The 15732-nt window shown below is 41.9% G+C and overlaps 2 protein-coding genes across 2 annotated transcripts in view; one reads left to right on the top strand and one right to left on the bottom strand.

The window, feature by feature from the left end:
• Positions 1-210: 210 nt before the first annotated feature.
• Positions 211-5825, bottom strand: shox2 (shox homeobox 2). Its single transcript, XM_028419929.1, has 5 exons — positions 5441-5825; positions 3883-4091; positions 1751-1808; positions 1370-1458; positions 211-730 (listed from the first exon to the last, which is right to left on the bottom strand). Exons 1-5 carry the CDS (start codon positions 5697-5699, stop codon positions 446-448), a joined length of 900 nt encoding a protein of 299 aa, XP_028275730.1. The 5' UTR covers positions 5700-5825; the 3' UTR covers positions 211-445.
• A 2304-nt stretch (positions 5826-8129) lies between these two features.
• The window catches only part of rsrc1 (arginine/serine-rich coiled-coil 1), a 97002-nt gene continuing 89399 nt past the window's right edge, over positions 8130-15732 (top strand). The window contains exons 1-3 of the mRNA XM_028419755.1: positions 8130-8203; positions 8625-8809; positions 11712-11834. Coding sequence (XP_028275556.1) covers positions 8634-8809; positions 11712-11834 — 299 coding nt within the window. The 5' untranslated portion in view covers positions 8130-8203; positions 8625-8633. The remainder of the gene's footprint in view (positions 8204-8624; positions 8810-11711; positions 11835-15732) is intronic.

The following is a 15732-nucleotide window of genomic DNA, read 5'->3' as shown; positions in this document are numbered from 1 at the left end:
TATAGGTTCAAAATGAAATCAGAACAATAATAATATTATATTAAAACAAAAACAACTGCAGAATGGTTCGCCTTGTTTGACAAAGTATCGACCGACCCAGCTGCATCCTCCTCCTCCTCCTCCTCGGGGTATCCCGCCGGCCTCCTCAGCCATGTGGCTGCAGAGAAGGAGCCTGCACAGCCTTGCTGTCCACCCCGTGCGCCTCTGTTTTCAGCGTCCAGAAAGCGTAGGCTATCACGTCACAGTCTCTTTTTCATCGTCTTTATCTCATAAATAGCCTATATTTTATATGTATACTCGTCGTCCTTCATTTAAAAAAACATAAATAACGTTCATGGATATTTTTTCTCACTTTGTCCTCATGTGTTTTTTCACTTTGAACAAGCATAAAGTGTCTTTCAGGCCGCAGAGTGTCCACGCGTCCCGTCCTCCCGTCTCCCCGGCGTCACAGTCCCAGCGCGGCCGTGTGCTTTTTGGCCTTCAGTCTCAGGTCGGCGATGCTGGAGTTCTTGGTGGTGTTCTTGGCGGCGGCGGCGGCGGCCGCGGCGGAGGCGGTCTCTGCTGCGAGGGTGGCCAGAGGCAGGCCGAACGGAGGCGCGGGGAACATCATGTAGGGCGCGTGCGCCGCCAGCTGAGAGTGCAGGTGGTGTTGCGCGTGCGCCACGGCGCTGTCCAGCTGTAGCTGCGCCTGCACCTGAAAGGAGAAGGGCGGCACGTTGCAATGACTATCCTACAGGACGGGACGCACGGATGGGGGGGAGAGAAGGGGGAGAACATGCGTTAAATTTGCAGTGGGATGTCTGAAGTGTCATTTCACCAGTGTGACTAATTATATACTTTATTATAATATGGTGCAGTTAAAAGATCTTGGCAGGTGTAGTTGGATGAGCCTTGTTGGCTGCTACAACTCTTTGAGTCAAAGGTCAAATCTTGAGTTCTTATTTGGGGGCTTAACAAACTCAACCCAGAAACGGGGGTGCGCAAAAGTACCTCTGCCCCCCCACAAGTGCACATGCTGCTCCATATATCAAAAAAGAATTTCATTTAAGGGTGTGTGCATAGCTTCCCTTTTATTGTCAGTCTAGCTTTTACTAATATGTTTGTGTTTTTAATAAAAAACACATACATGGTCCAAAAAAAAAACAATAAAGGGAATTTTCCAATTAGGCTGTACAGACTTCGCAGTGTTGGCACAGTGTTTTTGTCAGTGTGGCAATAAGAGTTTGGTTACCCCCTACAATTGGAACTGGAGTCTCTGCATAGCACTTGGGCAGAGCTTGTGCCAAGACAGCAGTGGTGGGGTGGTGTGAGAGAGGGGGTGGGTGGGATTGGTCTGCTTTTTAAGACTAGACGCTTCAAAGTCACTTGCCTGTTGGAATGGCATCCGTAAAGCCCCCACGTTGACATATGGCGCTACACGACAAGCTTCAAACTGATTTGCTGCTCCAATCAGGACTCCTGCAAAAAAAAACACACACACAAATGATAGCCTAATTGTGAGAGGGAATATTCAACGCCACAAAGAGTAAACTGTGCGAGCAGTAAGCTGATTGTCGGAATAAACTTTAATAAGGTCCAACATAAACAAAAATCACGGTGCTTTTGATGGTATCATTAAGTGGAAATTAAACCAAGCAGCCAAATAGCAGCAACCGTGCTTAAAGATGAAGGGTGGTGCAGTAAAATAGAATAGAAATAAAGCATATAGTTTGTGTCTTTTGTCTGTGGGGTGTGCAGGATGAAAGTGTACCTTTATGTAACTGGTTCTCCTGTTTTCTGCATTTGGCTCTTCTATTCTGGAACCAAACCTGCAGGGACAGAAATTAATTAGAGACCCACTGATTGGCAGCTGCTTGTGAGGCCATGTGTAATTCCTCTCAAAGTGACAACAACCGCAGAAAAAACAATATCCCAGAGGAGCACTGAAATATTAATGGAACTGCTTAACCCCAGATTTTAATTATTACATTTAGTCTACAACAGTAGGATGGGGGGTGGCAGCAGAGAGTAGAGCAACACAACAAAATCAAAAAATCACATTAGGAGAATAGAAACACTCTTGTTGGAAACGTGCAGAACTATTGGACTATAATAAATAACCTTGTCAGCGTTGGTTTCATCTTTCTATAGATTAGTGTCCCTGAAGAGTTGAATGGACTCTCGGATATCGAATAGCAGCAATGCTATTACGGTTTTGGACATCAGAGCAAAGCGATCTGAGAGCATCTCCCTCTCTTTCCCTTTCCGTCTCCCTCTCATTAAATGACCGCTGAAATTAATTACCCTTATCTGCAGAAAATCCATGTCAGAGAAACGTTTAAATGCCTTGCAGTTTTGTCTAATCACCGCCATAACACTGCTCACAACACACACACACACACATACAAAGAGCCGCTTCAAAGACAGCTCACTTCTCCTTCTGTTGAAATCGACAAGCGTCAATTTCAGAGAAACGCCTTGGAACACAGATTAAACGGTTTATTACTATGATAATCTGCTTTGAATCTCTCAGACAAAGCCCGGGCTAAATTAGCCCACAATACAACGTGTCAATCTGCAATCTCTCTCTCTTTACATTGTAGGCCCATATATATATATATATATATATATATATACACACACACACACTCATACACACACGTAGTGAAAGCATGATTGAAATATCATATTGATTTGGCTGTCAACTGGCTTTATTTATTGATCAATGGGAAGTCCTTTTGTGCACATTTCAGGTAGGTTATAATTTATTGCGATGATAAAAGCAAATGTTCTCTTATTGATCGTGGCTGTATTTTTACAAAATGAATCAAAATAAATGTGTGGTCTCTGCGTGCAACTGGTAAAGAGATATAATGCTCTGACAGAGATGAGAGAGAGAGAGAGAGGGAGGGAGCTGTTCTTGATTTGGATAGAAAATAATACATAATTTATGTAAATCCCTGAGCTGTGCTCGTCGTTCGGGACACAATGCGCCTTATTGGTGAGATTCCAGTTCAGGCCGGGAGAGCCCTGCAAAAAAAAGCTGGTTTTAACTTTGTGTTTTGGGGAGGGGTCGAGTTTGAGCCCGATTTTCTGATTTCTTTTCAGTGCCATATATTCAAATATGGAGACGAACTCCCAGTCCTCCTCTGAGCCGATAAAAGAGTGAGGAGTGAGATGCTGCAAGGTTTGGATGCAGACTGGTCTATATGTTCATCGTGCCCCCCCCCCCCCTCCTCCTCCTGTTTTACATGGCCGTGTTTGAGCCCCCCACGACCACTCACCACCACCACCTCCTTCTCCTCCTCCTCCTCCTCCTCTAACCCCCCTCTTCCTCCTGTAGTCTTACTGGGTTTCTGCGCAGATGGTCTGTCCCCATGAAAAACTACAGCAGCACTCACAAACCGGGCCCTCGGTAACAGACACCCAGACACTGAAGACAAATATTTGTAGGTTTGTGCATTTAGACAATAAAGATTAGAGAGACACTCGTGAAACAAGCAGACCCTAATGGAGTCAATTAACACATCAAATAATCAAAACAGGCTGAGAAGGAAATTAACCAGAGAATAATGAGAGGAAAAATAACATTTGGGTGTTTTTTTTTCTCCCTGTCTGTTTAAACCTGCAAAGACCCTCAGGGATGACCTGTGACAGGCCTGCTCATTTATTCCATCTGAAAATATGTGGTTATTATTATTATTATTATTATTATTATTATTATTATTATTATTATTATTATTATTATTATATGTTGTTGCTTATGTTGATAATAAATTTTTAATTATCTTTCAGAGAAGTGACGTTATTATTATTTTATTTCCACGTGTTATTATTATTATTATTATTATATATGTAATTTTTTTGCCCCTTTTTAACTGTTAAATAATGAACTCTTCCTACCTGCACTCGGGCCTCTGACAGTCCCAGTCGCTGACTAAGCTCCTCCCGCATGAAGGCGTCCGGGTAGTGGGTCTCGTCAAAGAGCCGCTCCAGCTCGTTGAGCTGCTCTAACGTGAAGTTAGTCCGACTTCTTCTCTGTTTGATTTTTGTTTGCGTCTCGTCCTCTATAGGCTTGGTGTCCTCTTTCCTTTCTTTGACATCCGTGGTGCCTGCGTTTAGAGAAGAGGAGAGGGGGGAACATCAACGCCATGTTGCCGCACGGTGACCTCCAATCTGTGCTCACCACTGGCCTCCACAATCACACATTTAAACACATGCGCATTTTCTTCAAAATAAAACCCACCTATGTCTGCTGGATATATATCTCAAATTAAAGGTTAACAACATAACGCGCAATCCTCTGAGTTATTATAGAAAGACAGACAGGCAGACGAGCCCTCAGATATCAGAGAGCTATCAGAGCTCGGATGTTTTGTAGAGCTACATAAACCTCTTTAATTATTTACTGCTTATAAATATGCAACGCTGTGCCCACTGTTGGATGTCTGATACATGCTTGTCGCTGTTCCGCTTTTAACCACGCTGCCCATGACCAACAGATGTCATGTTGTTGTTGTTTTTTTTTTTTACATCCCACCAACTCCAAGATGTGTCCTGTCCAGTCAGTATATTTATTTATTTTGTCCATATTTTATACTAGAGTGCACTCTGACCAGGCTGCACACACAGGCAGCTTCTCCACTCTCCTGAATGCATGAAACACTTTTTAAAAAATGACATTTAAATGTTGCTGTTTAATTAAACAGTTAAAAAAGTATTTTTTATCTACACCTTAAATGTCTGTTTTTGTGACTTAATTTGTTGCTTTGCAGTTAAAATACACATTATTAACTCACATACACAGGAGATTTGAATGTAAACCCTCCATTATCATTCCATCTGTATGGATGACAATACTTTGAGGTGCAGTGATTTGTGAGCCAGGTGTGCTCCTTTCGTTAAAACATTTTTAATATAATGTTATATAGAAGATAAATTAGAGGAGAAAAAGACCTACTCACTGACAGTGTCTTGTGTAATGCATAATAATAATAATAATCTAGATTTCTGTTTATTCAGCAGTTTTAAAATAGTTTTCCAAATCATTTTAAAATGCCACATGACATGATAATAGAAGTATGATTACTTTTCACCCGGGGCTTTGCTCTTTATCATATCTAGGCCTTTTCTAAATTATTATATGTAATGTGAACTTTTTATGAAGGTACTAAGAAAAATAAAATAGAACAAACAATGTCTACTAAATTACATGCAGGAAACTTTTGGAAACATCTTTTATGTATAAAAATAACTGATCCTTCATCAGTGAATAATTCCCCCATGTCTCCCATGCAGCTATATTGATCTGGTGTGCTGATAAAATGTGCATTAAACTAAATTGAAAATGTTCTGTGAGCCTGCCTGGACTTCATCCCTCCGGTGTCAGTCTCTAAGTCCTCCACCAACATCCATGTTTCTAAGCGCTGTGCAGCAGCTACTAACACCGTGCAGTTCCTACCGTCAATGAGTTTCGGGCTCCCGGCGTCCCTGATTCTTTCCGGGCCGAGCATGTCCGTTTCCCTGCCCGGCGAGAGCGCAACGTTCCTGGTAACTACGGCCGCCTCCTCTCGGCTTCCCGGCTCCGCTGTTAAAGACTCCCTGCTCCCTGCTCGCGCGGACCCGGTCTCCAACACCTCCCTGTAGGTTATCACTTCCTTCTTCTCCTTCACTTTCGGATCGAAAGACTTAGACACAAAAGCGGTGAGCTCTTCCATCATTGCTTCCTTTCCTCTTTAAAAAAAAAATCACCCACACCACACACTCACTCACTCACACACTCTCTCCCTTTGCTCCACGACAGCTTAAGACATCAATGGTGTGGCTCGTTTAAAAGTCGACCCCTTGAAAACGATACAAGGTGATGCAGCCAACTCTGGATAAAGGTAAAAAATATATGAAGATATATCTTCTCAGCCAATTCCTCCTCCTTTGGTAGCGGAGTTGGGAACCTGCTGGTGATCCTCTATTGAAGTCACAGTATTTATACTTTGCGGCGCCTTGCCCCCTTGATCCGTGCAAATTACCTCCCCTCAGGATGCCGGGATGAGCCCCCCTTCCCCTTCACTGATATGGGAGAGAGAGAGAGAGAGAGAGAGAGAGAGAGAAGGAACGGAGTAAAAAAAAACATTAAGCAGGGCCGCCGCTATTGGCCATTAATCCAAGATTGACAAGAAGGACTAATTAATTTAATTAAGCGCTCATTCGCTGCTATTGTCCTGAGTTAGTTTTTCAAACACCCGGGAGATGGTCATGGATCTCTCTCCCTCTCTCTCTCTCTCCCTCTCTCTCTCTGCAGGGGTGTGGCTTACAAAATCTGAAAATGACAAGAGAGAGGGAAGCACATGGATGAGGAGTCCTTCCTCAGTATATCTCTGTGATCTGGGGGTGAAAAAAATAAGACGCACGGATGACACGGAGAGAAAAAGAGGTGAAAGCGGACCAGCTGGGACGCCGAGAGGAGCAGCGTCGACTTATACAAGGAGCTTTAGATCAAGTTCAAGTGAACACATTTGACTTCAGCACCAGATGTATAGTTGGCTTTAGGCCCGGTATATTTTCCATATATAGGTTTCTGGGGTGTTTCTGAGCATGGATTGTGGCTTTTATTTTGAAATAAAGAAAGAAAAAATGTTGCTCGTAAAAATATTAATAACAAAGAAGAATAATTTATATTCTTTCAAAAATAGTCAACGAATGTATTATTATTATTAATATTATTATTATTATTATTTTTATTATTATGACAAAATGTAGAAATAGATATGACCGTATGATATAAAAGTTTGGACACAAATTATTCAATAGATCCACGCTATCCACGGTCGGTTTATGTTTCTAATCAGTAATTATGTATTTTTACGCATTGTCATCATTAGAGAGACTATATATCGCTTCATATTAATTCTCAGCGGACTTTTTAAGCCATTAGGATGTTAAATAGCAGCTAAACGTTTAATTACAGTGCCTCTTGCGATGCTTTGCCATTGGGCTCACTAATTAACGTTCTCAGCTCGCCTGTTTTTTTTTTTTCTTTCTTTTTTTTTCTTCCCCTCGTTGAAATGATTGCCTATATTTGCGAAAATAAATAAACAATGGTTCACTTGCGGGCGAGGTAGGGTATATGGTGAGAGGAGGCAATTAACCGAGGAGAGGATGCAACGTATAGTCAGACAAGAAACAGGATACAGCTGGATTTTGAAAACGTCGGGATGAATTTGATGCATAATAAAGCATGTTTATTGATAATCTATATAAAGCTCTATTTCCACACAAGGGCTCTAACAATTCCCCTAATTAAATATTAACGATGTTTCAGCTTGAACCTTAGGCATTAATTACTATTATTTCTGCCGCATGTGAAAGCAGGATGAATTAGTGTTAAGAAGCCTCTTGTATGTATTTGCCCTAGAAACTCTTATTAAGTTCGTATCAGCCATTCCTACATGCACGTTATCGATCCATCAGTTAGTATAGTAGTCATAATTCACCTCGCCTGTCACTGTATGTATTTTCAAATTTCATAAAGAAGCGTAATTAACCATTGTACTTTGTTGAAAGTTGTGTGTATATTCTGTTGTTGTGGTGTGAAACGTCGCCTATTATCTGAGAAGAGAACCGCATGCAAACAATCACTGATATCTCACAAATCACACATGTTTTTGCTGGTGGGAGTATGAGTGAGTTCTGTCTGATCAAAAACAAATATAGGTCGCCCTATGAGTGTTTGGATCGGAAACGTTAATAAAGCTCATCCACTTGGAGCATATTTGAAACATGAAATTCAATTATTGCAGTGTAACAACATAAAAAACATTAGTGATTAATAGATGATGCTGCTCCGTCCGTTGTCCCGTTCCAGTGTTAAAAGTGGCCACATTACGTCTGACGTCCTTACAATATTGGAAAGCTAATTTCTTTACTACAGGTGTATTGTGCCCTTAAAATTCTTAATATTGTTACTTGTTTATGTTAAAATTTTCTTCAATATTTTCTCATAAATACTTCAAACCATACGTACGTGTCAACAAATATGTTGCAGTATTAAGAGCTTATTTAGCGTGTTTAGTGCAAAGAACTAATTCTAACCCACCATGAAGGCGCTCAATCGATTGCTCCATGCTCGATTCTGCTTCCTGGACTCAGTTGATGCTTTCCGGTTTGATACGTAGAGTCTTATGAGCAGGGCATGGCTGTGTTGTGAAGAACCACAACGTTTGAAAAGGTAAGGAGCGGGATTCTCATTTCAAGCAAACTTATCTGTTTTTTACGTTATCTTTATATTTCATGTAACATTTACTGACTGAAATGTGACGCTTAGGTACTGTTGAGCTTTAGTCAGCACCAGAATTATAGCCTAACGCTTGTTGTATTAGCACAGTTAGCCTGTTAGCTAGCCCTCCACACCTAACATCTTTATGTATTTGTTTCCCTTATTTTACCGATATGTAAAATGACAGCGTTGTTTCAGCTGTTGTGGTGATTGAATTTACACGCATGCTGCCTCCCTGCATGCGGAGTGTATTCGTAAAACACTGTATGGTTGTTGTGTAGAGAAGAGTACTGTTAAAATGAGCGCACGCCAAAGATGTCCAAGAGATGGCCATTGAGCAAATCTATATCTTTCGTGTTATTCTGGGTGACAGAGAGCCATCATGGGTCGGCACTCATCTGACAGTGAGGATGATAGTCGGAGTAGGAGGAAGAGAAAACAGCGTCGTCGGTCATCCTCGTCTTCCTCCTCATCGTCCTCATCCTCTGGCAGCAGGGTGAGAAACAGTCGAAGTCGTCGGTCCAGTCGCCGGAGCCGTTCTCGCTCCAGAGACAGGAGGTGAGGCTTTCAGGCTAGGGGTAAAAGAGGTGGAGATGGAGTGAGTGATGGAGGGCTGTCCTGCCAGCGAGCCCACAAGCAGGGCACTCTGTGTGTGTGTTTCACCTGCAGGAACACAACAGATGATGCATATGATTTCCCTTAAGAATAAGATCAATGAGTGTTCCATGTTTTAACAGTCACAAGTCATTTATTTCAATTATTGCAAAGGATTTTGGTCTGAGATTTTTTTTGTCTTACAGTGTTCTCAAGTGTCTTTATCAGGTAGATATAAACTTTACATCACAAAAAAGGCCTAATAGCTTTAGGGTCAAAAAGATACACTGGGAGAAGCACAAATGTCACTCACTACAATTAATATTTTATTCAAGCCTCCCAGTAAATAGTTACAACATGAACTCTGACCTTCTGTTTGCCGCTCTATACTGTACAGGGTTTCATGTCGCTGGAATTTGTCCCAGCTGCCATTGAGTCTGTTGTAGGACTGACACAAAGACACAGACACACCTACTGCCAACGCACAGAAGCTGGCATGGGGGGAATGTGCTAACTGTATACCAGCTACCACTGCATCACAGTGCAGGCCAACACTCCACAATCATCAATTTAATTGTTTACACCTGTGCTTCTCCCACTGTGAAAGGTCATGAGATCTTCTGGAATTTGCTGAACATGAACATGAATTATGGATTAAAATAGTGAATAATGTTTCAATTTGATGACCCCAGGGGAATCTGATGTGGACAGATGAAGAAACTATAAGTGCAGAGAAGGCATCAAAATGCACATTGGTTTTTAGTTTTTTTCTTCATTCTGCAGCACCGTAATGAAAAGAGAGCAGCTTGATTATTACGTAAACCTTATGTAGCTTCAACTTAAATGCTCCATTCAGATGTTGAATCCAGGTGTCGACATAATTTTGTTTTGCACTTGTGTAGATTTGGTTTAAAAATCCCTATGTTTGTTAAAGTGAGAGGACATACCGGTAAATATAAATGAGATTTTGGTTGATCGTGCACCTTTTTGTACCAGTCAATCAGTCAACCTTTATTTATAAAATTGACCAAAGTGCTTTACAGCATTAAAGCAAATTGCAACATTTAAACATGAAAAATAAATAAATATTCCATAAAAGAAAACAATACAAGAACGCCAATAAAACACAATAAATTATATTAAAGCCATGCTGTAAGGCTCTGAGTGGGTCTTAAGTTGTTTTTGGTAATACGTTGTTAAAAAGATGTGTTTGGTTGTATAAAGAAAAAAATTCACTTTAACTCATGTCAAAGCACAGCAACTATTTTCACCAATGACTGTGAGTTGACTTGGCATCCATCCATCCATCTATCCATCCACAGCTGCCACTGGCTGTATGTAGCTGTTCAGACAAGGCCAGTTGATGGTAATTATTTATGAGGCTTGGTCAAGGTCCATTACTGCTGATGGGAAGTCATTGCCTGCCTGCACAGGGTGGGGCTGGGTGGGCAGCGTACCCCTGGTACTACAGTCCCTCATCTATTAGCAGTGTGTTTTGATCAATTAACCAAGACCTTGTGTCCATGTGTCTGTTGAAACTAGTTTCTAGACTCATATGAAAGAGGGCACACATTTTGTAGCTGTTTCAACCTTCATGTGCACAAATGGTGTAAAGTGACCTCACATGAAGAGTGATGAAGAGTGCTTATGCACGGGGGTGGTGACATCATGCCCATGATTAACATGTTTATCTAAAGAAACTAGCTGTATCCACGTTTATGTGTGTGATACAAAAATGGACCAAGATGAGGTGTGTGTGTGTGTGTGTGCATGCCTGAGTTCAAAGTGACATGAACTGGTTTGTTTATTCTCCGGAAAGGTTTCTGTGTTCACCCATGCACATGTTTTAACCCTCAGGTTTTATTAGATTATGTTCACATAGGCTTTTGTGAAGTGTGTTTTAACCACACAAAACTCAGCTCACTACTGTTTGTGTTCCTTCTGTGTAATGTGTGAAGTGGTTGTGCAGAGGGCTGTGGAAGTTATTTCATAAGGCCCCGCTCTTGGGATCCAGCCTTTAGAATACTAATGGATCTTTGCTGCGCTACTCTAAGTGGTACAAATCCGGTTTGATAGTTCATCCTCTGTGTTATTTGTATTGCTTGCCTTTTTCTTCTCTTCTCCTCTAGCTTGCAAAGCTCCCATAGGACCCAGTATGTGTGTTTTTTTGAGGGTGCGTGCTGAAAAAGATTTGGGCCTTTTTGGTTTTGTTTAAACAAAAAAAGAGATTTTAAATAATGAATATTGCACAAACTGTTTGTGCAGTAGCAGAGTGGGGGTTTTCTGCATCTATATTCACCCTCGTAAATACCTCCTGCTACATGATATCAATAAGAACGCAGTGTGAGTTCTGTTTGGAAAATGGACACTACGCTCACTGCTGTAGCCACATTAAAGAACAGCAGTGAACCAAAGGGCCCCTGTGGAGGAACCGTAGGGCAGCCTGCATGGCTCTGCAGCTTTGGGCCTTGGACAAGAGTTCACTAAGGCAAAGCAGTTAACAGTTTAGGTTGTCAGGGACATCAGGACATATTTGCTCTTGAAATTAACAGCTAAACAAATTCACTTCAGTGTGTGGAACAGGGAAGAATTCCAGATGAGATGCGTTGATTCTAGTTTTACATGTTGATAGTAAGCCAGCAATTATACAAAAATGACCATATGAGGTTCTATTTACGGGTAACAAATATATATTGCCACAATTTTGGAAAACACATTTTCTCATCAACCGCAGTGGGAATTCAGAACACATTTGTCTGTTCCACTGTGGATTTGCCAATACCACACAACAATTAGCTGTATAAAAAAAGTGACCTGCTGCACATTCTGCCAGTAATACAGAATTAAATGGGCATTTCTCTGTCAGGAGGAGACGACGTTCCAGCAGCAGTTCATCCCGCAGTTCATCTCACAGGAGGAGGAGTCGAAGTGCCGAGAGAGACAAAGGGAGGAGCCGCCATTCACACAGGTCCCGGAGCCGTGACAGAAGGTAGTGCCACCATCACATATTTATTCTTACTCATTCTGCACAAATTGTCTCAATATTTTCAGACACTTGGAAGCTTATTACCTTGGTTACAGTACAAATTTTCTGAGTCGTTGCCGCACACAGAGAACATGATTGATGATCGGTGCTTATAGTGTTTTGGAGTGGTATAAAATTCACTTGGAATAGTTTTGGGTGTTTGTATTACAAATCACTGTGTGGAACTCTGTTGCAGATTATTAAAGGACAACCATTTTTTGGAAGTTTATTATAGGGTAAATAACAAATCATTTTATATTTATGTTGTGTGTCATCAGTTAGAAGCACATGGAAGCTTTCTTCTTAGGTCTGGATTACCATGTTGCGTGAGCATGTAGTTGTATCTTAGTGTGTCCTAACTATCAATCTTACTCTGGGAGTAAAACAGACACGCATAGACAGCAGGTCATATTCAACACCAGTTGATCCATCTGCCCTAATCTCTTCTGGAAGCTGTTCTCATTTCACTCATTAATGCAATTAAAACATTGTTACCCATATATACTTTGTTGAATTATGATTATTATTGGCCTATCTGACTTTTTTTTTGCAAAGGACAAAGTTATTCATGCAGGACTAATGTGTACACACCTGCACTACAACACACACACACACGCACACACAGCCATAGCCAGTCCTGTATCCCTTTCAGAACATAAAGAGAACGTCTCTGTGTGTGGTGGTCCATGTCATTAGCATAGCTAATCTGGTGCTAATGAAGCAGTAAACTGGTGTTTTTAAATCCCTTGCATGCACACACACACACACACAGTCACAAACATAAAAACATGCACAGACGCACAATTGAAGAAAAGGTTGTCATAATATATGCACGAACAGGCCCTTTGTTTACTTGTGTATGGCTGCGGGGGAGAGCAGCGATCATTTTAATCACAAAGGAAAAAAGTGTTTTAATATCTTCATTACAGAAGTGTCAGGATGAAGGGATGATGCAACAGGGATGTTTTGACACATGTGGTTTATGGTGCCATGAAAAGACACCACACTTGTGCCCTCCAACCTGCTCTCTGGCTTCGGAACAAGCAACTCTGAAACCATTTATTCAGAGAATTCCTCCAAATGGTTTTCACACATCTTTCCCATACTCTCTGCGGTACAGTTGCAGTCAGTGACAGAACCACTGTTGATTAAAACATCAGTAAATGGCATTGCTGGTGTGGTGTGAGATGAAAGGTGGAGGGGATTTAGGAGATTTAGAACTACAGTTGATGACATTGGTGTTTACAAATGCTGCACTGTGATTAGGAGGGTTGCGTTGTGTAATCGGCTTAGCGGGTAAGCGAGGAGCAGGTGGGTTGGGGCTGGCGATGGTGGGGTGTTACGACGTGGAGGCAGTGTTGGAGGTGGGGATGTGCAAAATGAAGGCATTGATGATAAATTTATGCAGCTAAGTGATGGCAGTTACAATTTGTGTCTGCAGAAATGTGTTAGCTTCTTAAATGTTAGGATTTGTCTCTTTTCCGTGAATCCTTTGTGATTTGTTCAGCAAAAAAAACAAGAAAGTTGAAGATGCCAGCATGGCATGTGATCGGTTTTAAAAAATTACTCAAAATTTTCTAAAATTTTGTGATTATTAATTTCATTAGAGAGAATTGTTGGGATGTAAGCATGTGCTATGCATCTCTTTGGTGGGATACTACATATTCTGTACCTGCTGGGTTTGTGAAATGAAAGCAGGTTGGTGTGTTCTGTGCACAGGTGCCTTGACTGCCATTAGTCAGTGTTGTGTGTGTGTGGATGAGGCTGCCCGAGCTGGCTGAGAGGCTGGCTGATGGATCAGAGGAGGATTGAGTGGACAGGACCTCATGATTGATACGCAGATAGGATATGAGGTGCTGCCTGCCACCCCCACCCCGGGCCGCACCAACCACCTTCTGAATGTGAAAAAGAACAGCAGAAAGATAGCGAGTGCACCGACTGAAGAGGAGGATGAGAGAGGGGACGAGAAGTTAGAAGGGAATGGAAAAGTGTAGGGAGAATAGGTTGAGCTAATGCAGGTGAGGGAGAGAGTAGAGAAGATCCTAAAGGGGGGGAAATGAAGAGGAAAGACAAAAGCGGGGACCAGTCGAGAGAACGATAGACTTGAGAGGGATATTATTCAGAAGAAATGAGAATAATAACGTCTGCATGAGAATATTGCAGGGGAGAAGATTAGGACCATAGTGGGCCGTTGTGTGTTGAAGTGAGGGAATATTATTACCTTCTTTTCAATCTCCCATGTATAAATAAAAAATAAAGAGATACATGAAATAAGAATAATGCTCTATCATGTGTTTACCATCTATCGTTGCTTCCTCCTCTCTTCTCTTTCTCCTTTTTTTCCTGCCCTCAATCAGAGAAGGGCCAGGTCCCCCAGAGGCAGTCAATCTTGCCCTGAAATGTAAAACAGACAAGAGGAGCAGATTACCTATTTGCCATTAATGTTTATTCTCTTTGATGTGAGCAGGCATATCAGGCAGGGTGTATGTGTGTGTGTGTCGTGCTTGCAAGCTTGTGTGAGACTGACTGAACGTGTGTGCGCAGATTTGCGTGTGCATGTGGGGGGTGTCATGGCCTACTCCACTGGGGGAGAGCAGAGCTGAGCATGGCAGCAGCAGTGTACAGCGGTCTGATGTGTAACCAGTCCAACAAAGACGACACGGCCTCTCATCACAGTCGGATCACAGGCACGTCTTTAGGTGAGCTCAGTGCTTCGTTGTAGTGCTCGGCTTTTATGGGCGTCCCACAGCAGGGGTTAATGTGTGTGGCTCAGTCAGTCATTTCTGTCATCGCTGTTAGTGTCAGAGCACTGTTGGAAGACAAGGAAAAATGACTTGTGCCACAAAATGCACCACTTGATCCAATCAAAGAGAACACTGGCATTTCATTTATTCTTAGGTTTTCACATTTCACTTACGTACATAGGTGAGCATGTTCTGCAGGGCACACACACAAACACTTACAATTTACTCATTAATATTTCAGGGGTGTGTTGAGTTAGCAGGCCAGAGTGCTAGCGTCAGGGTTTAGCCTCGCTCACAGTGGAGGGGTTTCATCACCAGACTGCTAGTGAGACCTCTAATTATATTTGTGTTTCCCCTAGAGCAGACAGCAACACACCACCCAATATGCTAGGTTTGCGGACCAGAGTTTTTTCACACACCTCTGAGTCAAACCTGGGGATAGTAAGTGTCCAAGTAGAAATTCTAACATTTTTAAAAGTCTTTGTTGTGTAAAATCAGTTTTTGACTTCTTATGAAAACATTTACCCAAAAAGGAACATTTGATAAGTCAGATAGGCTGTAATGTGTTAATTAACATTAAAGATGTGAAGAAAAGGGATATTTAGAGCAGATCCAGGCTTCTGATGAATATTTACAGAGGGAGGGCTTCAGGCAAGTGACTTTGAGAAATTAAGACTGGGAATCGACTGCTGACTTTTTCATGTCTGAGGAAGACAAGTTACAGGATGCAGGAATAGGTCAGGTCAATAGCTATGATCAAATTAATTTAAGGTAACAGAAATGTCAGGGTGCTGGTTTGTATTAGGCCTCAGTAACAGGGATATGCACTTGTAAGCAGATGTGAGGGGATATAAGGGAAGACACTTCAGTGACATCCTCCTGCCTGGCTCTAAAAAGGTCAGAGGTCTGGGTTGATTAGATATCAGTACCCAGAACATCTAGGGATATTTAAACAGGTGTCTTGCACTGTGGTGGTCTTCCCTCTAGCCAATCAGCCCCCCAACATGCCCTGCATGCTGCTAGAACTAGGTAATCTGGATGTTATAGCTCTATAACATGAGCTCTGCTTTCTGTGCAGGAGATCACACAGGGACTCTAGGCGTGCATGTGTGTATGTG

The sequence above is a fragment of the Parambassis ranga genome, chromosome 13, assembly GCF_900634625.1.
Source record: "Parambassis ranga chromosome 13, fParRan2.1, whole genome shotgun sequence".
Taxonomy (NCBI): domain Eukaryota; kingdom Metazoa; phylum Chordata; class Actinopteri; family Ambassidae; genus Parambassis; species Parambassis ranga.
Note: the sequence above shows the minus strand (reverse complement) of the source record. Positions and strands in the feature narration are given on the sequence as shown.

Coding starts and splice junctions, on each gene's coding strand:
- shox2 (XM_028419929.1), bottom strand. CDS start 5,699: ATGATGGAAGAGCTCACCGCTTTTGTGTCTAAGTCTTTCGATCCGAAA. Junction 4,092..5,440: donor GAGCCCGAAACTCATTGACG/GTAGGAACTGCA, acceptor CTCTAAACGCAG/GCACCACGGATGTCAAAGAA. Junction 731..1,369: donor TACGGATGCCATTCCAACAG/GCAAGTGACTTT, acceptor CCCGTCCTGTAG/GATAGTCATTGCAACGTGCC.